The sequence below is a fragment of the Arachis ipaensis genome, chromosome B2 (genome assembly GCF_059453495.1).
Source record: "Arachis ipaensis isolate K30076 ecotype BB chromosome B2, ASM5945349v1, whole genome shotgun sequence".
Lineage (NCBI taxonomy): Eukaryota > Viridiplantae > Streptophyta > Magnoliopsida > Fabales > Fabaceae > Arachis > Arachis ipaensis.
In genome coordinates this window covers 118189949-118215673 of record NC_142437.1, presented here as the reverse complement: position 1 = coordinate 118215673, position 25725 = coordinate 118189949, and the positions used below count along the sequence as shown (strand labels likewise).

Below are 25725 nucleotides of genomic sequence, written 5' to 3'. Positions count from 1 at the left end.
AATTTCAATAAAATAAATAGCCTTTTTATCTCTTTTCTTTATTATTACTATTCTCATAATATTTACAAAAAAATCAAATAACTAATATTTCTCTTACATTTGTCTTATATTTGAATCAATATTAATTAACTCTTTAATTTTTTTACTAAAATTATTGACTCTCTAACATTTTCTGATAAATATTTTTAAAAAATGTATTTAGTTAATTCAAATGTAAAACAAAAAAAAGAAAATATTTATCTTTTAGTCATACAAATATTTTCTAAATTTATTGAATCTTTAACATGTAACAACTTAATATCAAATTACTGAGATGTTGGAACCAAAAACTTATTTGTAAAAATTGAATGAAAAGAAATCAAAATCAAAACAATAATTTATTTGAAACATATTAAACTAAAATATATTCATCTAGTATTCCTATATTCTATTAAAAAAATTGTAGCGCATATTAGTCCAAACAATATAACATTGTTTAAAGTCTATACTTTGTATCCAATTACACAGAAGAGGCTATAGAAGTCTGTAATAGCTTCCCACACATTGATGATAGTAACAAAGATACACAGTTTATGATGCTAATTAATTAAAAACCATTCAAAACACAAGTATCTTCTAATTCAAATAAAAGCATATATAGACAACAAGGTGAGTAGTCATATACGCTATTATATTATATAGTAATTATAATGATGATCAAAGCACCCATCCATGCATGAAGTTATTGGTCTCACAACCCATGTTCTTAGCAACATTATTAGATGCTTCAGGTTGAACATAGTGATGGTACCTGTTCGTTCAAAACAACTTGTTAATTTAGAATTCCATCCCGGAATATATATTAATTTCAAAGTTATTATTGGAGAGAAGGGGAAAAAAAGTTCTAATAAGAAAAAAAATCAGTGGCAGTTCTTGATACTCTTATTTATAGTATTTTTTTATTGTCAATGTAAATTAATTTTGGACGTGCCTTCAATTGCGTAACGCTATATTATAAAAAATAACTACTATTTTTATTGAATGCGTGAATAATCATAAAAAACAGATAAAATTATACAAATGTGTAAAATTTTTTATATTGTCAATGGATTAAAATTAATTTTTTTTTATAATAAGAATAGGCTTGACTCTTAAAATAAAAAACAGTAATTAAATATATCAAGAATGTTATTATAATTTCAAATAATATTCCGAAACTATAACTGAAAATAGAACTGGAAAACTCAAAAGACACATGTTATCTGTGTGTAAATCAAAAGCTAAAACTACAACACAAAATACTGTGAATAGTTAAAATAAAAAAAATTAAACATGTCAATGACTATTGATAGAAATCCCTACTATATATATATATATATATATATATATATAGTCTATGATTTTTAAATTGCTTTTATAAAATAATTGACACCAGTAGTATGACACTTGACCCAAGTTTCAGTCCAAGAAAAAACCATTAGTACTTGAGTGTTAATACCTTAATCAGGTGATTAATTAATTATTTCTATGAACAGATGACTAAAATTAAATTGGAAATTTAATTTACCCTATTTGCAAGAAAGGCTCAGGTTGGCAATCCATAGGGTTATTGGTTTGAGAAGGCTGAAAGGTAAAGTTGCTGTTTGCAGCAGCTGAAGTTGAACTCCACAAGCTTTCCATAGCTTTTAGATTGAACCCTTCTGCCTCAAGCTGAAAATTCAAGTTTAATTTTTCAAGAACATAAATTAATTTAAAAATGTGTTGATTAATTAAACTAATTAAACAAATATGACAAGAGGCATGTATCCTCCATGGCTAGAATTGTTGCAATAATAATAATCCTATGCTGAAATGTTTGGTGTTATATTTCAAAACCTTGAGCCTAAGTTGCTTGTTCATATCTCCAAGATGGCGCTCCTGCAAGATCAATGAAAAATACAAAAATTAAGAAATTTTTAACTTTTTTTGAGGTTACAAAATTAAAATGTTTGAACACAATGCAAGTCAAGCGTTCATAATGGTCTGCAGATTAGTAATATATAGAATTATAAGATAAAAAATATTAATTGATGATGAGTATCATGTATGTCTTACCCTCCTACGTAGCTCTTCCATTTGTTCAATCATAATTTGTGTCTGCAATTAAAGTAAAAGTCCACAAGCATAGTCAATCTCATCCATTGCAACTGTTTTAAATTTCTTTTTCATATGTAATCTTTACCAAACAAATTGAAACGAACCAGTTCTTTGTCACATAATACAAATTGTTTGTTGATAGAATAATGTGTAAACATTCATTTGTCATACTAACCGCTCAAATTTCTAGAAGAAGTAATATCACAATATGATATCAGAATTTGTATGATTGAAAAATTTAGAATTTAATTTCTATTGAATAAAAAAATTTAGCAACCTATATAAAAATTTAAGCAAACTAAAAATATATTTAAAAATATATATTAAAAATATAATTATTTATATGACTTTTTTTATTAATTTAAATTTTTGAAAGAAGTAATATTATAAAAAATTTTCAACTTTCTCTATTTCAAATTGGGATTTATTATTATGAATAGCATACCATGATTGAAAATTATTGATATGTTAAAAGAACCCTTATTATAATTATTATATTTAAGAACCCTGAAAGAGTTATTAGTTTCTTCATTAGTATGCTGTTCTGATATTACTGATGTGGAAGGATGAGATAAAAATTATAGAGAATAGCATCTATATATAGCAATGCATATACACTTAAGATATTATATTATTACAGATGGGGACTATTATTATCAATAATAAGTCAATATATATATGACTTTAAAGTGACTAATTATACAAGACATGACTCTAGAAATTTCTCAGTTATTTTTCTAACAATTTATTGCTTGTGCTTGATCAATTTAGTGCTGTGAGAAGAAATTAAAAAAAAAAAAAGCAGTTTAATTTTTTTGCATAATACAGTTTCATTACCAAGTAATTAAGCATTTTCCCCCTCCTCTTTACTTTTATGTCTTTCCCTTACTTCCACATTTTCAACCTTATATGATGTTTAATTTAACAGTCAAAACTTTGTTGAATCAAGTTAAAAACTTAAAATAGATTGTACCCTAATTAGCCCATTGATTTAATTTTAGATCCTTTATTAGCAAGCATGTTATATATATACAACCAAAGAAAAGTAACCAAATAATTATATAAAAAAAAAAATAAAGGAAAGGAATTAAAGAACAAAAAGAAAGAAGCAAATCAAAGATAATGTTTGCACTCACCTTCCTCTGCCTGGCCTGTGCTAAAGCACCTTCAAGCTGTTTCTCAAGATTCTGCAGCTCCTTTATGCTCAATGGTCCAAGATCTTCCCCAAGCAAGTGCCTGTGTTTTACATTGCCAACTAAATTTTGTAATATAATTTATATATTATGATTTTTGCTAATAAATTCAATTATTACTACTATATGAAATCAATTTAACAATTTTTGAATATAAAAATATCTTCGTGTAAGCAATCATTTAATATTATAACATACATATCCATATTATTAATTTATTATTGAAAGGTAATTAACTTTAAGTGTTTATTGTAATTATCATTATTATTAAAAGGGAATTAAGTGAATAATACCTCTGAGTCCTTTGTAGAGACTCATACTTTGCCTTTAGCTTTGATACCTCCTGGTACCAGCTCTGATTATTGCAACACATATGTATTAAAAAATTATTCAATCAAAATTACTAAGATCTAATTAGTATCTATATATGATATATATGCATCCCATTGTTAGTTGAATGGCTTAGAATTTAAACTTCATTAATGTTTATTGTCAAAGATAGCAATCTTCTTGCATTGTTTAAAAATTGCTACACTTTTTAGATGAAAGAAGTAGTGAAAAAATACAGTGTACCTGAGTTTCACATTCAACATGTTCATCTTGAGGAGTAAAAGAGCAGCGTTGGTATCGTTCAATAGTTTTGTTGATACTGCATTATTTCAAAGCAAAATAAGAATTAGGATATAATATAATATATTAATGGTATAATATATATATTTTTTTTTTGAAAATAAGTATCAAAACAAATTATATATATATATTCTTAATTTCTTATATACAAATATTTTTTTATGCATAGTCCATAAAAAAATTCTTAATTAAATTAACTAGATATTTCATAGTTAATTCTTATCAATACCATCCATTTCACTCAAAAATAATAATTTCGGACAAGGAAAAACAATTCACATTGTTGTTCAGTACAAAATTACTATTTACTATCATCATTTTGCAAATACTCATGTTCAAATTCATACATAGAGTTTTGTAATTGCACAAACATGAAAGGTACATGACAATTGAAAGAAAAAGACCCAATTCTAATATTCTGAAAAGGGAAAACGCGGTAATAATAATGCCTTGGGTAAATCATGTAACATACATTTTTTATATTGTTCTCATAAGACAAGTATGATTATGCATTAATTTTATATAATTTAATATTAATATACTATTAATATAAAATGTCAGTGTAAATAATTTATACTTACATTTAATTATGTAAAGTTATATGTTAGTAAAAATAACTATTTTTTTATATTAATGGTATAAATGATCATCTAAAAGAAGAATATAATTAAATAATTATATAAATTTTTTTATATTATTAGTATATTAAAATTAAATTCTTTTTATATATATATGTGTGTAATCATAAGCAGGGTAAGCTAAATTTTGCATCCATACAAATTAATTTTAATTTGAAATCAATACAAAGAACAAATAGTTCAACTAAGCTTTACCCCTTCATTTAGTTTATTGACTATATAAATTTGAAAAAAAAAAGTAAAACATATAAATTACTATAATATTTTCTAGAACAAAAGAAGTGTTTTATTTTTTGGTTAGGCAAGTCAAAACTAAAAAGAAAAGAAAATGTGGAACCACTTGTAAGGGATTATTTTCTCTCTCACAGACTACTTCTCCAGGAAACCTAGATTATTTATTTTTATTTTATTTTTTTAGAGAAAATTGGGTGCTCCAACAAGAGAGAAAGTTGAAAATAATGCAATAACATATACAATCCGAAAATTAGAACAAATTAAAGGTGAAGAGCTCTAAATCCCTAATCTTGACCAAGAACAAAGTTTTACTTTTCTCTTTATACCTTGGATCACAAAGTTTACTATAGGTTGCAAATTGTTTAACCTAAATCTCTTAACAGAAGAGTAAAAGAATAAAAATAAAATAGTAAAAATCTGAGGCCAACTTTTTCATCTTTGCACTCTCCTTTCCTTTTCAAATGTCCTAAAGGCATTCCTTCACCACAGAAAATCAGATATACCTATTAGGGCTAGCAATGAAAAAGGAACAAAGTAAACAAAACAAAAATAAACTAATTCATTATCCTCTTTTTGCTTTTCTTTAGTAAAACCTTATCATTATTCATCACGCGGAAAAATTAATTAAATTACATGTCAAATTATAACACCTAAAAATAATCTACAAATACAAGAAGAGAGTGGAAGAAACCAAGAAGAAAATATCAATAATGGACATGAATCTTTATGAAAGTGATGGATAATTAACATACCCAGAAAAGAAAGAGAGAAATAATTGATCTAAAAGAATCAACAATGAAAAGAAATTAAAACAAGATTTGAGATAGAATAATAGAACAACTCAATTTGAAAGAGGAAATCAATGATAGAACCAAAAGATCAAAGGATGGATAGAAGGGAATATGGACAAGGGTAAGTTTTTTTTTTTTTTTTTTTAAGAAAAAAAAATTAAATTTAAATTTTTTTTTTTCATTTTATAAGGTGTTGAAAAAGCCCTAGATCTTGCACAACGGTACAAGAGAGTAAACACAAAAATATCCATTAAATTTTACAAATAAACTCTCTTGTATGCCTTGTCCACTCATATCATATGATGATTGCTTTCTTCCTTTACTTTGTTTTCCTTCTTAGCTTCTTTCCTTTGCTTGTGAGTTATTAGAAACTTAGAATCAGAAAAGAAGAAGAAAAATATATGATTGTACTGTTCCATAAAAAGAGTATGAAAGCTGAACCAATTTCCCTTTATCCCCCAATAGAAGGTATATGGTATGAGGAAAAAAAAAATATATATATATTATTGATTGAATGACCATCATGAAACGTGTCCATCTATGATTGGATGAGAGCAAAATTAAAACTTATGGTATGAAACTATGAAACTTTCTCTAACCCAAGAAATACAATAGAATCCCAAAATTGGAAAAATAATAATAATTAAAAAAAAAAAGAAGAAGGTGTGAAATCATGGAGGAGTATAGTTATAAGATCCATTGATCCAGAAAAGGAAGAACTAAGAGAGAGATAAAGAAGCCAGAAGGTGGTGTCAGATGTATGTGTTAGACAAAGAAAAAACCATGAATGTTGGTGATTGGTAAGAAAAAAATAAATAAAATATTTTTCTAAAAAATACTAAAAAAAAAAAAAAACCAATGGGGTGAAAAAGTTACCAAAGGTGTATGTAGTTGAAATCTTAAAAATATCAAATGCAGTAGTCTATGGGGGAAAGAAAAATAAAAAAGAAAGCACATAGAAACAGAAATAACCAGTGACCATTTTAGTGAAAGAAACTGAGGCAAAGAAGAAAGTGTTTTGCAGAGAGAAGAAGAGAAGAGATCCAAGATAACATATATATATAAATATTAAAAAAAAAATCAAATGGAACAATAAGCAACAATGGATCTTATAATGAACATTAAATTGTGATATTTTTTTTTTAAATAAATAAATCAGATCATATATTTATATTTGTTTATATTATATATATATAAAAAATAAATAAATATACCCAGCACTTCCAAATTCATAGAGCTTGCCACGGCTTGAGAAAATGATGAGGGCAACCTCAGCATCACAGAGAACTGAGAGCTCATAAGCTTTCTTGAGCAAACCATTTCTTCTTTTTGAGAAAGTAACCTGGCGATTGATCTTGTTCTCTATCCTCTTCAGTTCAACTCTCCCTCTACCCATGTTTTTTTCTTTTTTTTTTTTTCTTTTTAATAAAAGAAACTAAAAACTCTCTCTTTTTCAGTGTTTGTGTATGAGTAGTATTCCTCGAACCACTAACCTCCTCAAAGTAGTTGTAAAATATTTTTAATTAGAAAGAAAATAGAAGAGGTTTGTGTCTCACTCTTTGTTTTGGTTTCAGCTAGATATATGGAAGGAGAGAGAGAGAGGGTTGTTGAGATAATAGATAATGGGGTTGTGGGGGTTTGTTTTTGTTTCAGAGAGAAGTGGAAGTTAGTGTGTGAGATATATAGAAATAGACAATGAACATAGAAAAGGGGGGCACACACAACACTTAACATTTGATCTTCTCTTACAAGAAAATGGAAACCCAAGTTACTCTTATTTTTATCTTATTCCTTTTTTCTAATTTCATTTTGGTAAAATTTGCATGGCCCCCTCTCCCTCTCTTCTCTCTTTCCAACTTCCTGCATCTTCTTAATTGCTGCATTTTGGGGTAAGGAATTATTCAACCAATTTGTTTAACTCCATTTCTTATTATTATTAATTCTTGTGTATATATGTATGTATGTGTTGCTATTATTATTACATCAACATTATTTTATTTATTTTTTTCTTGTTCTGTTCCATTTGTTACTTAGCTTGACAAATGACAAGTCAAAATTTCTGAGTTATTTTGTTTTTTATCCATTTATATTATATCACTTTCAATTTAACTATAAAAAAAAAAGTATATATATATATATATATTCTCAATTTTTCTAAGCAGTAAAATTCTATTCGATCGACTGCTTTCTATTTTTAAAAGTATATATATTTAATTTTTATGATTTAACTAAAATATGCTAGGTATATTTTTTGAATTGATATAAAAAATTAATTTTTAATTAGTTAATATTAATCAATTTTTTATTATAATTTTTTTTTTTTAAAACTTAAGATTTAGGATTAATATTTATGGTTTAAAATTTATAATTTAGAGTTTATGATTTAAATATTAGGATTTAAAATTTGAGATAAAATAAAAAAATTGAAAAAAATTAACTCTCTAATTAAATTTATTTCTTTTTAATTTTATAACATGTTACATATTATATAACCTTTCTTAAAAACAAAAGATGAATAGATTATAAAGAATATTAATGTAATTTGTACAAAAAAAATAGATGATCAAGTGAAAATAGAACAAAAACAACGGAATTATATAAAATTAAGTATATTGATTTTTTGTGAATTAATGATATGAGAAATTTGTAAAGTATATATTGTTAGAAAGAATGACGCGCCAAAATGAGTAGCTGCACGCGCTGGCATGTGAAGGGTTTAAATAAAGAGAGAGCGGCATTTGTGGAAATGCAGCATCAAGCAGCTGCTGAGGCAGTTTAGCCCAAAATTGATTATCAGAATAATGATGATGATAGATATCTGCATCTTGTTGACCAAAACTCTTCTATATGTATGTGCTAACAACAAAGCAATAATAATAATAATAATCATAATTGTTTTTCAGAGGACCATAATAAGTTTCACCAAAGTTCGTTTCAGTTCAGTTATTTTGAAGCAACTAAATCAATATTATTTCATCTTTTGATTCACATGCATGTAATTAAGTTAGGTTTACATTCCTTAAGAAAAATCTTAGATTTCACTTGTGTATATCATATAATTCAATAAAGTAGTATACGACTAATATATATGTATACTATTAATTTAAATATTAATTTAATGTATGTTTTCTTCATTTTTGGTGGTTAGTTACAAAACACGAACACTAAAAACACCACTTTAATAAAGATATTAAAAATATCTTTTTTTTAAAGATGTTTATATGTGTCATTTTATTATTAGACATCTTTATTAAACTGATTAATAATTTATTTTTTAATAAATCAGAACAAAATCGATTTATTATAGCAACAATAATAAATTCAATTGTCTACATTATAATTATTAGACCTTGTTTGATCCGATCAAATTACACAATTTAAATCAAATATCTTTAAATTTTTTTATAAAAAGACAAATATATCTTTAACTTTTTGTTTTGCAGACATTTAAATTCCTAAAAATTTAAAAATACAATTAGATCCCCAAAAAAAAATTGAATTTATTGTTATTGTTATAAAAAAATAGGTTTAATTCTAATTTGTTAAGAAATTAAAAAATAACCAGTTCATTAATACGTTTAATAATAATGCGACACGTGAGTGTTTTTACACAAAGACGTTTTACACGTCTTTATGGAAGCGTACCTTTTAAAAGTGTGCTAGGTTATCTGATCGGAGTTTTTTGTAATTCGACTTATTTTAAACTCTGCTCATTTTATCAAAAGATTAAGTCTAAATTTTTATAAAGGGACCACTTTATATAGAATTTGAAAAAAAAGCTTATGAAATTTAATTTGTTGGGTTGGTTTGTTAAAATATTGTTTTTGTAAAAAAAAATTTAGTCTAAACTTTTAACTACTTACTTATAATCAACAAAAAAATCAATAATTAAGACTAATTAAGATTGTAGTTTTTTTTGTAAATATAATTATAATATGTAATTAATAATAAATTATAATTTATAAAAATATGAATAACAAATTCTAAAATGCATCTAGTGCCAATTTAGATTTTTTATACTTATTGTTTTGAATTTTAATTCACAAAACATATTTTTTCATTGGCTCGTGAGCTTGTCAAATTTTTAAACAAGTCGAACTTGAGTCTGAAAATAATTATGAAAGGTAATAGATTTAGGCGTGAACTATGTATTTATAACATGAATTAGATGCTTCTAAGTCAAAATTTAGTTAAATTTGACCTATAGATACAATATGACACGATACAAGAACAGGACACATAGACACATAAAATTTTAATTTTATAAGACATAAGGACATTGTATATATGTATAATATAAAATATTTTTTAGATAAATTATAATAATATTTTATTTATATTAAAATATAAATTAATATTTTAATTATTTTTATATATTTTTAATTATGTAAAATATTTAAAATAATTTATTGTTTTAATGAATAGTAATATATATTATTTCTAAACTCATTTTAAGCATATAACAAAAGTTAGACACGAAAGTATATTTTAATTTTTTTATTAAAACACATTTGATATAAAAGACGCAAGTGTCGAATAAATGTCATATTTAAAATGTATCAAATATGTAAATATGGATAATTCAACAACAGATTCATGCTTTATAAAATTTTATATGGTTATTTAATTAGATTTATGTATTTAACTAGATAACTTTTAAAATAGTAAATTTAAAAATTAACTATTTTTGTAAGTGGAATTCTTTTCAAAAATTAATTTTTAATAATATTTTTAAAAGTTAAATTGCTAATCAACGCTGGAAGTTGCAACAGAATTTTGTTTTCCTCGTTGTGGATTAATTAATCTTAAATTAACACAAGCTTCATGCACCAAAAGTCAGCTTTATTATTACCCCTTTAAGATACATGGACATTACCATCATCCGTACAACGTTTGAAGACTATTAGAGATGAGTTGAAGTACTTGGTACCCTTTCTTGCAATAATTGTGATTTAATTATAGTAGTTTACGTACATATACATACTATTTTCTAAAGATATATGAAAGCATTTGTCTTAGCTTCTTGGAATTTCTAGGCATATCCTTGTTCAACTTAGAAAAGAATATTTAAATAAGAAATAATAATTAAATATTAAAGAAAGAAGCAAAGGTCCATAATGATAAAAAAGCTAAAACATATCCTGAATTTTATTAGACAAAAAGAAACGTAAAGAAGAGCACATATATATCCGGAGAAGATTAAAGAATAAAAGAATAATAGAGTGTACCTCATGGAAGATTATTATTAAATAAAGAATCAAAGTTTGCAAAAAGTGGTAATTGCAATAATAAGGTAGGCTAAAAATTGCAAAATAAAAATGTTACTTAATTAACAAATTAAAGACGAAAGAAAACACGTTATTAGGTTCAGTTTTGGATATAGACAAGAGGGAATTTTGTTTGATTCCGTTGGAAGGGTAATCAGTTGTTGAGGCCCACCAAACCCTAATATGAAGGGCATTGAAAGCAATGTGTAAGTTAGTTGTTGTTTCAATTTGGCTGCAAAAGCATATAACCCTATACACTTTGCTTGTGCTACTATTATTGTAGCCCTACTCATTGAATTGACAATACCTTTAATTTTGGTTTGCATTCATATGTGTGTGTTTGTGTTTGTGTGAGTGTGTGCGTGACTTCTCATGAATCTCATGTTCAATGAATCCTTTTTAAGACACTTTCTTTTCCCCTTATTTTTCCAAGTGCCGTACGTGCACACAACATTTCACTCCTTTTTGTTCAAGACTCATATCTTCCCTTATGGAAACCTAATTGCTTCCTCATCTATAATTTTTTTTCCCAGTTTTTTTTTTGTAATTTTCTATACTTTTATATGATTAGCTTAATTTTTGTGCATGATTATATTATCTGTGTAAAAAATGTTTTTGCATTAATATTTAATTGATTAAGTAGGTTTTCTAGGTAGATAAAAATACAAAAATATTTTGTAACAAAAAAAATTAGTCAAAAACAGTCATAATTTATTTAGCATTTATTAATTTTAGTAACAATTAATAAATACTAAACAAGATAAATTCTAGTTAAGCTTTTTTTTTTATTTTTTTAAAAAAAAATTATTTTATTTATATAGCACTATTTAATTAAATGTGTCAATGAAAATAGTTGATTTCATACTTATTTTTTATATTTTCATTATGAATATTATATTTTCAGGCTCATAAAAAATTTTCATTACCCGTACACTGAATTAGCCACTAGTTTAATCTCGTTGGCATTGTCATCAAAATTAATTAATGTGAGGCTAAATAATTTATCGTTTTATTGAGAAACTGAAAATCTAAAAAAATGCTATATATATAAGAGAAAATAATATTTTTACTATTCTAACCAATCATGCATTATTGTTTATGGTCATTTATAATACATCATCAGAATTTCTTAATCTGAATCAATTAATTAATAGAAAAATTGACTTACTATATTCATATAAAATGTACAAATGAAAGGATATTCCCCCTTTGATTCACCTGATGTGTGCACTTATTATCTCATCCTAAAAAGTATTGGCCAGGACTAAGATAAATAAAAAAATATTATCTAGCTGCTTCATATATATATATATATATATATATATATATATATATGGTAGCCTTTAATTTATTTGTTGGTTTTGGTGTTTACTTTAATTTCACCCTTTGATACAAAGAGTGGGTGTAAAACATTTGGGTAGAAAGACAGTATTCTTTTTTTGAATGTATAATTGTATATAAGAGTGTCAAAACATAAAAAGGCTCAATGAGTGTGAAAACTGAAAAGTTGAATACATCTTATCCATATTGGGAAAATTGGTTCTTATATAGTATATATATCTGCTAAGAGAAATTACTAAGCATTTATTAGGATTGAGGGGGAAGAAACATTTCATACATATATATGGTCATGTAAACATAATTGGTTTGATTTGCAAATGAGATTCAAAAATTAAACTTGGATTGTATACTAATATGTTTATAATTACTATATAATACCATGTCAAACAATGAGCATAGCATATTCATGAGATATTTTTGAAGGATTAGGCTTAAGTGGTCCCAACATCTCATAATCATGTCCGATTTAAGAATATGCAAATTAAAAATGAGAATTTCGGGTAAGATTTTTGCCTCTACTCCTCTTTATTTTTCTGTCTTTTTTCTTTTTTATTTTTAAATCAAGAGAGAGTGAGAGACAGATAAAGAGAAGAACCAATAGTATAGTAACCGACATTTTAAATGGAATATTTTTTTTTTTAAAAAAATCAATGGGTCATGAGGAGATCGAGGGCGAGTAGGTATGAAAATTATTCAACTATTTCTTGATTAATTGAAATGCTAGTTAATAAATAATAAAATATAACATGATAAAAGAAATTAATAATAATAATAATAATAATAATAATAATAATAATAAATTTGTCAATGAATTATAGCTCAAATGACATAGTCTTTTTATACTCACCTAAGAAGTCACGGGTTCGAGTCTCTCTATCTTCGATAATAATAATAATAATAATAATAATAATAATAATAATAATAATAATAATAATAATAATAATCAATTTCATATATAGAATAAACTACTAAAATAATAGTTAAACATTCATATCACTAACAAAAATAATCTTAAAAATACAAATGACAAATAATTAAATTTTAAAAAATTTAAAAATCCAATAAAAATAATAAAAAGAATAATTTATTTTATAACTTTAGATGATTTGTGCATTTGATACAAATTTTTATAGAAATATTTAAATAATTATTTAAAAAGTATAGGTAAAAATTGGAACAAATTTTGATATGTAGATCCTTTTTTTCAATTTTTTCTTTTTAAACATTATCATTTAAAAAAAATATCCCAAAAAAATCGTTTAATGTGAGAAATATAGAGGAGAAGCACTTCAGAAGCTATATATATATATATCAGAAATTGTAATGTTAACTTGTATTCTAATGAAGTAATTAGACTATTAGTTAGTTTCTCACTATTATCTTGTATTAGTTATGCGCTATATAAAAATCTACTTTAATCATTAAAATTCTTATCTGTATGTGTTTCTTGACTTGTTCCTACAAGATTCAATTTTTCATGATGTTACATCCATTATTGTCACATTCAAGCATGCATTAAAATTTATTGATAGATGAGAAGATCATTGTCATAAAAACTTTGCACTTGTCACTTTGGTTTTTAGTTAGAGTCAATAAGTTTGACATAGATGTTCCGAGATGATTCAATTCAAGACAATAAACTAAAAAGTAAAAAATAATTCATTTTAATAATGGTTTAAACTTTTATTCATACAATAATGCAAGTACACAAGTAAGCTTACAAATATGTGAGAATGAATACGGTTCTATATATCAAAGTACATCATCTGAATCTACCCTTGCAACAACAAATTTTCATGAGAACTGTGTCACTTTTAATATAAAAATAAAAAAATAAAAAATAGGTTTGATTTGTGGCTCGTGTGAGTCATTGTTTGATGTACATTTTTGTACTATTTGCGACTCGAATTTGATCGAATCATTGAATCCAGTGGGAGAAACATGGCCTCAACAACACCACAAGGGGTGCTTCTTTTGCCATTTTAAGATCATATTCATCAATTTATATATATAAAGTTATGTGGCATTTAATTTATACATTTAACTTAGTAAATTATACAAAATGACATACAGAATGAGTTTAGTTAAAAGTTTATATTAATTAATAGCTGAATTAATGTGGAAGCAAATAGGAATTAATAGGTTAAGTATGTTAATTAGTTAACTGTAATAAAGAAATACAAGTTTTATATTATTTAGGATTGTAAAATTTATTGTTATTATTAGCCTCACATTGCCTAATTTATTTAGGCTTCTCTTTTCCTACTAGTATAATTGAATAAATCATGTACCTATTTGTTTATGTAGTAAAGTTGAGCTGGATATGAACTAAATTTTTTGGTTAGTTTTTCTCGCATTACAGTTAGGATGTTCACTATTTATTTATCATTCATTTAAACTTATATATAAAAAAAATTAATGATTAATTAAATTTTTATTTTTGATAATATCATTCTTTATATAATTTTTTTACATTATATTTTGTATAAATTTGTAAAAAGAATGAGTAACATTATTAAAATAAGAGTAATATTATTATCTCTTTTAAATACATTATTTCTTTTTAATTTCATTTACAATAGTAAAAACATATCAATATAAAAAAATAAAAAATATATTAAGATTTCATAAGATAAATAAATTAAAATAAGTACACAGCCATAAAAAAAATTATATTTAGACTTTGTGGTAGAGAAAATAAACTAAAACAGGAACATAAATAAAAAAAGACGTGTACTTTTATTTTTTCTTCCTTATTATAAATCGATATGGCTTATAATAATTTTTGTTTTGTTCTTTTCTTTTCATAAACTCTACAACCTGTAGTGATTTATGATTTACATGACGTTATACGTAAATTATAATGACTTAAGATAAAGTATATACAAAAAATTAAAAATTTACGACTCGTATAAAAAAAATTACACACGCATATAAATAATAAATCTCAATTATTGTAATTTTATAATTTTGAGTTTCAATTAATTTAATAGCGCAATTTGTTTATATTACTGCTATTATAATTGGTTTATATATATATGTTAGTATAAAATATTATTTATATACTAAAATTAATTATTATGTATTTATATATATTATTTAATTTATTTTTAATATATATTTTATATTAGTAATTAATTTTAGTCACTGAATTCAGGCGTATTTGCAACACAATTTATGCCAATAAAAATGCTACTTTGAAGTCTGAGGCGACAGACAGGATCCACCAATGATGTAATTGAAGGGTCTGGTTAGTTTAGAAATGCACACAATCTAAGCGTTCAAACTGGATTGAGGATAAAATATCACCAACATAATTTTCTTCAAAATTCTTATGATTAAAAGAGAGAGATCAATTTATACATAGTGTAAACCTTGTTGAGTTACACCGTTGAATAATTGTTCATAAGCCATGGATTTTATTGATCAAACAGTTAAATTATGTCATATTATTATTATATGTCATATTATCATGATAATCAAACTTAACTAAATTTCATAAATTCAAATATATATTAATAGATATTTTTCCGGATAGTTTATATTAATAGATATATAATCTAATAGTTGTTGTTTTTTATTTTAAAATTAAACTATAATATACGTAAAACTGAAGTGTTATGAGTTAGACCAATTTTATAAAATTTTATTATAAAATCTTTCAACCGGATCACTAATTTAAACACGCTGTTTATTTTTTAAAATATAAAATGTATCCTTTTTTGGGAAAAATGTTAACTATTGGTTTAAAGTTTGACTTAAGTAGTTGAAGGAGAATCCAACTTAAACCGACATTTTAAACAAAAAACGTATATTTGGATGGAATACATTTTAAAAAATTACAATTTAGCTTTAATTAAAATGGTTGGGTTGGATGTAGTAATGAGAAAAAGAAAGAGAAATAAATAAATATGATTCTGGATTTCTGGTAAAAAAAAATCATACCCAAATTCATCAATGAATCATTTAAAAAAAAAAAAAAAAGCAAATAAAATTAAAAAATAAAAAAATTCCCTCCAATTAATTAGTCCAAATCTTTATATAGAATATGTTGCATTTATTTCCCTTAAAAGGTTGATGAAAATTGACGACATCGTTCACATCTAGCTAGCTCATCATATAATTAAAGGGGGACCAACAATTTAAAATGACTACTAGAAATTATTATTGTTTCCATTTGAGTTTTCCATAAAAGCTGAAGCTTAAGGACCCTCAGATTTTCAACGTTTATAACAACCTAAGAAAAATATATACATAATCGATGGAATCAAGAACAAATTATATTATTATGTTGTTTGGATCAAAACGGTGTTGGCTTTGGTTATGGATATGACAAAGAACTGAGCATCCTTTAGTGTCTATATCTTGCAGCCTTTCTAAGATTCTTGACCACCATTTCTCTCTCTTTAAGAGTAAAATCTTTTGAAGCATGATGAAGATCAGATGTATCTTCCATTATTGACCTTGAATATAATTAATTATATTATATACATACAGTACAGTGTCACTTGATAGGTTTATTGAAAATATCTTCCATTATTGAAGTTCATTAATTAGCTTTTGGGAGCCCCACTCTAAATCTTAGGAGGATGTAATTCATCACCTTTTTATTCACAATAATTATGTAAGTTGCGTTTGAACTACAAAATAGTTGATGACTTTTATGAGAATATTAATTTTTTTATGCACTATTAAGATTTTGTACTGTTTGTTTATTCATCTGATCTATTATAGACTATGTGCTAATTTGGATTGGCTTTTTTAGTAAAAAAGATATTTTTTTAAATAAAATATTTTTATTCAATTTAAAATTTATTTGGATATATTTTTTTTAAAAAGTATTTTTATTAAAAAATAAATTTTTTACTTTTTTTAAAAATTAGCACTACCTTACTTTTCAAAAAAAAAAAAACTAAAAACAAAAGACGTTTTTAATATTTAAAAATTCTTTTTAAAAAATTTATTTAAATATAAAATTATTTTTATCTGTTAAAAAAATTAAAAAAATAAATATTTTTTTTAAAAGTCAATCCAAACTAACCCTATATATTAATTACACATGTGAACTTTAGAAACCAAAAAAAAAATTTAGTTTAATAAATATTAAGAAGTTAACATTTTTTATTAATATTATCTAATATTTTAGATTAGCATTTTATTTTTATACTATTAAAATTTAAGATTTAGAGTATAAAACAATTTGTAAAAATAAATTTCATATATAATTTATAATCTTAACCGCCCTAAACTTTACATTATAAATTATATTAGTAAGTTATCACTCTTTTTAGTTATGTTTAGTAGTAATAAGTAATAATAAACAAAAACTTACAGAAACATGATGTAGAATTGTGTATTGAGTAATCATAACTACTATTAGAACTCTTCTAATAATATATTTTTTTAAAAAAAACTAAACTTCCACCAATATTTATATGCAAACAAAGTCTATGTTGCTGCACCTAGTGCAATATGCACTCATGTATAGCACATCATTTTTATAGGGGTGTCACATGGTTGGACAAATTTTCTGTGACTTTCAAAATTGGCATGATCATAACCTTTTCCAATCCATGAAACGCTATAAACCAACAACATCCAAGAACAAGGATTTACCACAAAGGGTGTGGAAATAGGAAAAGAATGGAAAATAAAAAAAACAAGGATAAAATAATGGAGGTAAACAAAGTGTGCAAGTCAGATGACATTAAAGCCACTCAAAATTTACTTACTTTATTTTGTGTCTATATAGTGGGGTCCACAACAAAATAAATAACAAGTTAATATTTAAAATAATTCCTAAAAAATTATCCATCTATTTCTCAATTTGGTTTTAAAAAAAATTTAAATGCCTCAAATTAAATTTTAAAAAATATAATAATAAATTAAATTAGTCATTCTGCTAATTAATTAATAACGTGTCATAAAATAATTATATTAAAATTAAATTTCTCAATTTGATCTTTTAATGATTATTTTAACTATTAATCCTAAAGATTATTTCAAATTTCATAAATAATTGAATTCATTTTTTGTCATCACATAAGTAATAAGAATCATATCAATATTATTATATCAATAGTAACATAATTGTATATATTTTGATTTTGATAAAAATGAGCAATATTAAATTTATTTACATAAAGAGAGAGGGGGGATGAAATTAAAAAACCCTAGAATATATTGATGATGAGTTATAAATCCATGGTTAGTAGGGCTAGCTAGGTAGGGTCTAAAGCAAGACGATAATGGTGGGGTAGTTAGGGCTTTCTAAATAGAGAAAGCTTTCATGGGTGTGTAAGGGACATTAATGCCAGTTTCCATTTTTGGGTGTGGGCCCACACAGTAGCCATCAGCCAGTTGAGCTTTCAATAGTCCTCTCTTTCTCTCTCTCTCTCTCACTGAGCATGCTGCCCTTAACTTGTTTCCTTGCAGTGAAGAGGGAACAAAGAGTACGCAGTTTCTTGGAATTGTAGTTTGTCTCTTACATGAAAATTCATTTCATTTCATTTGTTTTTCCCCCTCTTTAACTTTGCCCACCTCAACAGGAGTCGTTGTGGTAAGTAGAAATTACAAATTATCATCAATATTTTTTCCAAAGATTTCAATTATCAAGAGAGAAGAATACTTAACTAGTTTTAATGTATTGACAGTAGTGTAAAATATATATTATACAATCGTACAATAACAATTGTTCTTTTAGATAACTTTTCACGCGATCAATATAAAATATAGTTATTTTTTTTAATGTGTTATTATATAATTAAATATACATATTTTGTTATGTAAAGTTTGTTAACAATTTAAAAATATGAACAATATAATATACAAATTTATCTTAATTATAAACTGAAATTTAATTAACTTTTTCAAAGAAAATTTTATATAACAAACAAAATTTAAATTCTAAAAATTTTAGTTATTTAATAGGTTAAGTAATCTATACATAAATTAAAAACAACTCAATACAAATACACATAATTAGGTATTATGAATTGATAGAACTAGATATGAGTCGTTTTAAGTTCGATTCGTTAACAGTTTGACAAATTAGGCCAATGAAATTGTATATATGTCCAATTAAGTAAAGACTTAGAATTATGTTCAGTATTTTAAAAAAATTTTGAGGGTCTGTGAGTGTCTGTGTTTGTATTTATATGGTGTCTAATCTTTGTAGAAAGAGAGAACATTTGTAAGTGGAAATAGCATAGTTGAGGGACATGACACTACACCTTATCGCCAGCATTGAGCGTTGAACTTTAAAGGAGGCCACTTTCATGGCACTGCAACTCATGTGCTGGTGGGGCTACCCCCATTCTCTTTTTTCCCCTCTCTTACATTCATATTTTGGGTATAACTTCATTGATTGTGACCTACTCATCATAATAAAACAATAATCTTACCAAGTTCTTTAATAAAGTAAGTTGTGCATTCAAAAACTGCGATTTTATGTATGTGTATATCATTCAGAATGCAATTTGTTTAATTATTTATTAACTTGTGTTTATGTCTAATTAAGTAATAGCTTACAAGGCCATGCAATAATATAAATATATTGATGAATTAGTTTTATAGATGCCTTTACATTTGAGAGGTTAAATTGATTCAATTAAAGTTTAATGGACCAAATTAAATCGTAAATCAAATTTAAAAGGTCAAATTAAGTCTTTATTCATATGATATGTGATTTTAATTTTCAATATATGGAACTATGACTATTTGGAGAGTTTAACGCTTATTTTTTTTTGTGTATGGTGTTGTTTTGTATTTTATTTATCAAAGATATTATGTCCATGTTAACATTAACTATTAAATTAGACATTATATATTTGTATATAGATATATGTTAATTTAATTTATTTTTAATATGTATTTATATTTTAATATATATTTTATATTAATAATTAATTTTGGTATATATATAATTAATATGATTGTTTATTTATACATTGGGGATTAGTTAGACTTGTTTGGAAAAATCTTCTATCTACTTGTGTGGTTATGTTTTCCCTTCTCTGAATCTTTACAACCATGTAGATTCTCTCACTGTTTTTAGAATTTAACAGTAACCAATTGTTTTTTTTTTTTTAAAGAAAAGTAACACATTTATACCATTAAAAAATAAGGACATATCAATAATATGTCCAGATTAAATGATTCATCCTTAAACATTCTTAATTAAATAAATCAAAGAATGATGTTCTTTTTATTAGTTAAATAAAAATTTAACTCTTCATTTTTTATACTTTATAATTAATAATTTTAATTTTTTTATAAGATTATAAAAAGTAAAATCATAAAATCTGATAATTTTATTACTTCTGATATATCAGACTATTTTTCTAAGAATATTGTACTCTCCATTTTTTTTCATAACATCTTAGTATACGTCTAGATATACAGATATTAATTCTACTACTAAAGTAGTCACAAAATATATTCTATTACGTGGGTAACCTGAGATAGGTAGATTGGGTTTGAAGGATGGGCCTAAGTGTCAATGTAAGATGGTCTCCGATTTGTTCACGTTCGGGAGCCGCCGTCCGAGTTGTATGTTTTGGAGAATGGAAGGTGGTACCTGCAAAGACACTCCAATGCCTAAGTTAGCAAGGAGTTAAACAGGTTTAAGAGTGTATTGAAACTTAAAGATACCTGAGGGGTATCAGGGTATATATAGTGGTGATCCAATAACCACCGTTGGAGTAGTTTCACTTCTGTAGGTGAATAACCATCCCTTTATTTTAGGGTTGTTGAGATATTGCTCTTAGAAGTGGATTGAGAGATTTTAGGGACAGTTACTTATTAAAATAAGTGTTATGTGCTAGCCTATCTCGAGTCTAACCTCTTTGAGGAGGAATCTATGTCGAACCTGACTTCTTTTAGAAGAGGTCGGGTAAGTAGTGAAGACCAATTTTTGGATTGGACCTTTTGGCTTATTTAAACTTGAACCATAGTGTTGAGTCAAGGTATAAACATTTTCCATATTCAAATTCAAACTCTCGAAATCTTAATTAAAGGATGAGATAATAAGTCACCAAGTCACATCCATGAAATTATAGCTAGGAGTGTATATGGTTACGAATATAATTCTATTATATTCTATTATATTAGTTTTGAACTCCATGAGTAACGAATATAATTAGGTCAGACCGATTAAACTCGACTTTAATTGGTTTAGGTATTAATTTTAGGATCGTAGATAGAAACTCGAACTAATTCAATCACCTAATTAATTTAATATTAATTAAAATGAATAAATAAAATTTAATAATATATATATACAATTTTATCTCCTAATTTTAAAGTACTTCAAATTATAACAGTTATTTAAGTTTGAATCAATGATTTATTTTTTAATTATATTGCAAATTTAAAGTATTTAGAAGATGTTTAAATTGGTTTTTTTTTTTTAAATTTTACTTTTAATCGAATATCTATTTACCCGAACCAATTTAACTCAAATTTAATCGGTTTAGATTAGTTTGGATCCACTTAAAAAAAAATTTAAATCCGAACTAATTAAATTTTAATCAGCTCGGTCCTCTTATTTTCTTAATTTCAAATTAACCCCACCTGTGAACACCCTTAATTATAACAAAGTAATATATATGTGAATTTAGCTAATTTGTAATTTAAAGGCACGATAAGGTTGAAAATAGTAATTAAGATGAGGTTTGCCAATAAGCCCAGAGAGTGGGTGGGTTCAATGTGTACGAAACATGGCAAAATAGAAATGAATATGGGCCTATGAAGTAAACGGCTAAACCATAGCATTTCAATTCTGTCCTTCGGTTCCGGATTATATCCTCAGACCAAAAAAAAAAAAAAAAAAAACACAGACAAAAGAGACTTTGTACTTACAATGTTAGCAATAAATTAAATTTACTGTGCTGTACTTCTCTCACTGCAACAAGCTTTTCTTTTCAAGTTGAGTGGTTGTGAAGTAAATTAAATTAAATGACAATAGCAGTGACTAGAGTTTCCCATTAATATGCATGTTGTGTATCATATATTGTTTGTCTCTGTTTTTTTTTAAATAAAAATATTATGTATACATAAAGGTAATAATCACTCTATATATGAAGTAGATTCATTTTTTTCCTTCTTTCTATCAATTGATGAGTTATGAGATACTAAGACCTAAATTAACTGGGTCCAATAATACCCCAATTCAACTATAGGAGACTGAGTTTAATTTGATATTGGATGAAGAGAGAACTTTTTTAAAATAGAAAGAAAACAAAATAAAATACACATCATAATATTATTATCAAGCTGCCTCCATTTTTGCAATAAGTAATTAAGTATCATTGATTAATAACAAGGTAAAGCATAACAATTAGCATATGACATTTTTGTTTTCATTTTGGACTGCAATGATTTAATGGAGTTGGATTTTTGAATTCCCAAGGCATCACAATTTCACAAAGGTCCAAGATGAAATGATGGCCCAAAACATAAAAAGGACAAAGAAGAATAGAGGATGATCCTGACCCAAAAAAAGAAAGAATAAAGGTTGATAGTAATCTAGTATTAAGAAAGACAAATTAACTAATAATAGTATATAGGAGAGCTTCTCTTCTCTCATTAGGAGATTCTTCTGTGAATTTTTAGGTTCTTCTCCAAGAGGGAGCCTTTCTTCTCTCAACACACATAGTCATATCCTCACAAATATAGCTTTAAATTTGAGCTTTCTACAACGCTGAAAAACCTGAAATAGACAACCATTTTAGTCAGAAACTCACAATATAAACAGCATTGAAGGAAAAGTCATCAAGTTCAACAAACCTGGAGAGTTGGGGTACAAGAGAGATTGCTTAAATGTAGTAGGGAAGGTAATAAGTGAGAAAGAGATAAATTTCAAAACATACAAGAATGCGCTACTATGAATGTGGAAAAATTCACAAGAAGTGGCAGTTACTGATATTGGATCAAAAAAGTTGTTATTCAGCTTTAAGGACAGGAAGAGAGGGCTGCAGATTATGCAGAACGGCCCTTTGAATGTCAAAGGAAATATGGTCAACCTCAGATTATGGAGGGAGGGGGAATCGGTGTTTGAAGTGGATCATGACTTCATGGAATTTTGGATCCAAGTGCATGGTATCCCACATGACCTCATGGAAAAGGAGACAGGCATTGTTATCGGAGAGATGCTGGGGGTTTTGGCTGAGGCAGAAGATCCAAAAGTCGATGGCGTTCTTAGGAGACCATATATGAGGATAAGGGTTAGCATTAAAATAACCAAGGCTCTGCCAACAGGATTCTAGCTCGACAGAGAGGAAATGCCACCACTGTAGGTCTTCTTCAAGTATGAAAGGCTACCAGACAGTTACTATTTCAATTGTGGTATATTAAGACACGAGAAAAAATCGTGCAAAAACCCAACAGCAATGGCTTGTTGGGACCCATCCAAGAAGAAGTACTCACCAGGATTGGGAGTAACCCAATTTAGACCGAGTCCAACCATGAGAGGAGGAACTTCAAAACAACAGGGAGGGAAGGAGGCAGAGGAGGAACAGACGCGTGAGCAAATGGGCCTTAGACGGGAGAGTGGAGATGAACAAAGCTCTGAGGAGAGTAGGATAAGGGCTGAGCAGGCACCGCAGCAGAAAATCAGGGAAGAAAGCGTATGGAAAAACCAAACAAGGAGAGAGGAAGAAATGGCAGAAGCAGAAGAGCAGGTAGAGGGAGTATCGAAAATCCCCGAATTTCAAGATGACAGGGATATGCTGTTTGACCTAGGAGCAGCATTTAAATTTAAAAATCTTATTATGGATATAAGAGAAAGAAAGAATGAATGGGCCAGCAACACAAAGGCCCAAAAGGGACAGAAGGGGAAAGGGACCCAGAAGTCAAGTGGAAATGGACTAAGGAAGGATATCGGGCCTATCTTAGACATAAATCCTTTGCAAGTAGGGAATATTGAAGGGAGTGGGCTGAATAAAAACCCAAGAGAAGAAACGAAGGTGAACAGCTACAAAATTGAAGACTGAAAGTTGGGCCAAGAGGATAAAAGAGAAAAAGAAACCATAGGCCAGGAATTAAAAAGGCTCATATTAGCAAGGAAGAAGGATGAGCAGGTGAGTAAAGGTAGAATAGAGAGCATGAATCACCAGGAAGTAGGGAGAAGAGGAATGCAAGATGATGAACTGAGCAAGCCATCTAAGGAGGCAAAGAACAGAGAGCTGGAATTGGTTAGTCAACATGTTAATCTGGGTGAAAATGTCTACTTTGTGGAATTAGCAAGTGATGAAGATGAAGACAAAGCAACTGAAGAACAAGCTGAGTGGGAAGCATAGTTAGCCAAGAAATTGGAATTGAAGTTGAATTTGAAAAAGAAAAGAGAGAACTGGCAGGTGCCAATGCTCACATACAAGGACAGGAAGGAGGAACAAGAGGACAATGAGCACAAAAAAATGAAGAATGGCAATACAGCTGTGGATACAGGGGAGTTTGAGTTAGCTATGCATGTGTCTAGGCAGAGTAGGGGAACACAAATGGCTGAGGAGGCGGGCCTTAACATGCCCCAACCTCAGCCATGAGTATTATAAGTTGGAATTGTCGGGGAATAGCGGCTGCCCCGATAATTTCTGAGTTATATGAGATATGTAAAAAAGTAAGGCCGCTAATAGTGTTTTTAATGGAAACTAGGGCTAGAAAGGAAAAAATGGATAGGGTTAGAAGAAAGCTTAATTTTGACTATATGTTTTGCGTGGAACCCCGGGACTTGTCCGGCGGTCTAAGTTTGTTATGGAAATCTAATACTAATATTAATATTTATGAGTGGTGTGATAATTACATTAAAGCAAATATTAACATTAACAATGATTTGAATTGGCAGGGTATTTTCGTGTATGGGAATCCAGTTTTTCAAAAGCGAAGGAAACTATGGCAGGAGCTTACGGTAAGCAACATGAGTAAGGAAGTACCTCAAGCTTATTTGGGGGACTTCAATGATATTTTAAATCAAGATGAGAAGGTAGGCATTCATCCACAACCTAGAATTTATTTAGAAACGTTTAGAAGGTTCGTAGATGATAATGGTTTAATAGATATTGATCTTAAAGGCAGTAAGTACACATGGTTTAGTAATCCAAGAAATAATGTTATCACTAGGAAAAGACTAGATAGAGTGTTAGTGAATTGAAAGTGGTTGCAAATATATCAGAATGTCAATTTAAGAGCCTCTCCGGCCGTTACTTCGGATCATTGTGCTTTATTTTTGGATACACAGCGACGAATTCGGATAAAAAAAGGATTTCAGATTTGAGGCCTATTGGGCAGAACATGAGGAGTGTAAAGAGGTGATCAAAAGGAGCTGGAAATGGGAAGATGGTAGTAGAAAGTGTTGGAATCAATTCACGAAAAAGAGGAACAAATGCATTAGGAATATAATGGAATGGAGTAGTAGGAAGTTCAAAAGAGCAGATAAAGAGATAGAAAGGAAGAAAACAGAACTACATCAAATTCAAGAGGCAGGTATGACAGAAGAGGAGCAAAGAAAGGAGAGAGAATT

General features: G+C 26.9%; 1 protein-coding gene across 1 annotated transcript; it reads right to left on the bottom strand.

The window, feature by feature from the left end:
* Positions 1 to 522: 522 nt before the first annotated feature.
* Positions 523 to 7295, bottom strand: AGL6 (AGAMOUS-like 6). The gene is made up of 8 exons (XM_088504002.1): positions 6816 to 7295; positions 3882 to 3957; positions 3602 to 3663; positions 3252 to 3351; positions 2074 to 2115; positions 1855 to 1896; positions 1547 to 1689; positions 523 to 790 (listed from the first exon to the last, which is right to left on the bottom strand). The coding sequence occupies exons 1-8, from the start codon at positions 6995 to 6997 to the stop codon at positions 697 to 699; spliced, it is 741 nt and encodes a 246-aa protein (XP_088360128.1). The 5' UTR covers positions 6998 to 7295; the 3' UTR covers positions 523 to 696.
* Positions 7296 to 25725: the final 18430 nt, after the last annotated feature.

Bases quoted from the DNA above. Each gene is read 5' to 3' on its own strand.
- AGL6 (XM_088504002.1), bottom strand. From the start codon at position 6,997: ATGGGTAGAGGGAGAGTTGAACTGAAGAGGATAGAGAACAAGATCAAT. The intron at 3,352-3,601 runs GTATTATTCACT...TGTAAAACACAG, and splicing joins TCTCTACAAAGGACTCAGAG to GCACTTGCTTGGGGAAGATC. The intron at 2,116-3,251 runs GTGAGTGCAAAC...CTTTAATTGCAG, and splicing joins CACAGGCCAGGCAGAGGAAG to ACACAAATTATGATTGAACA.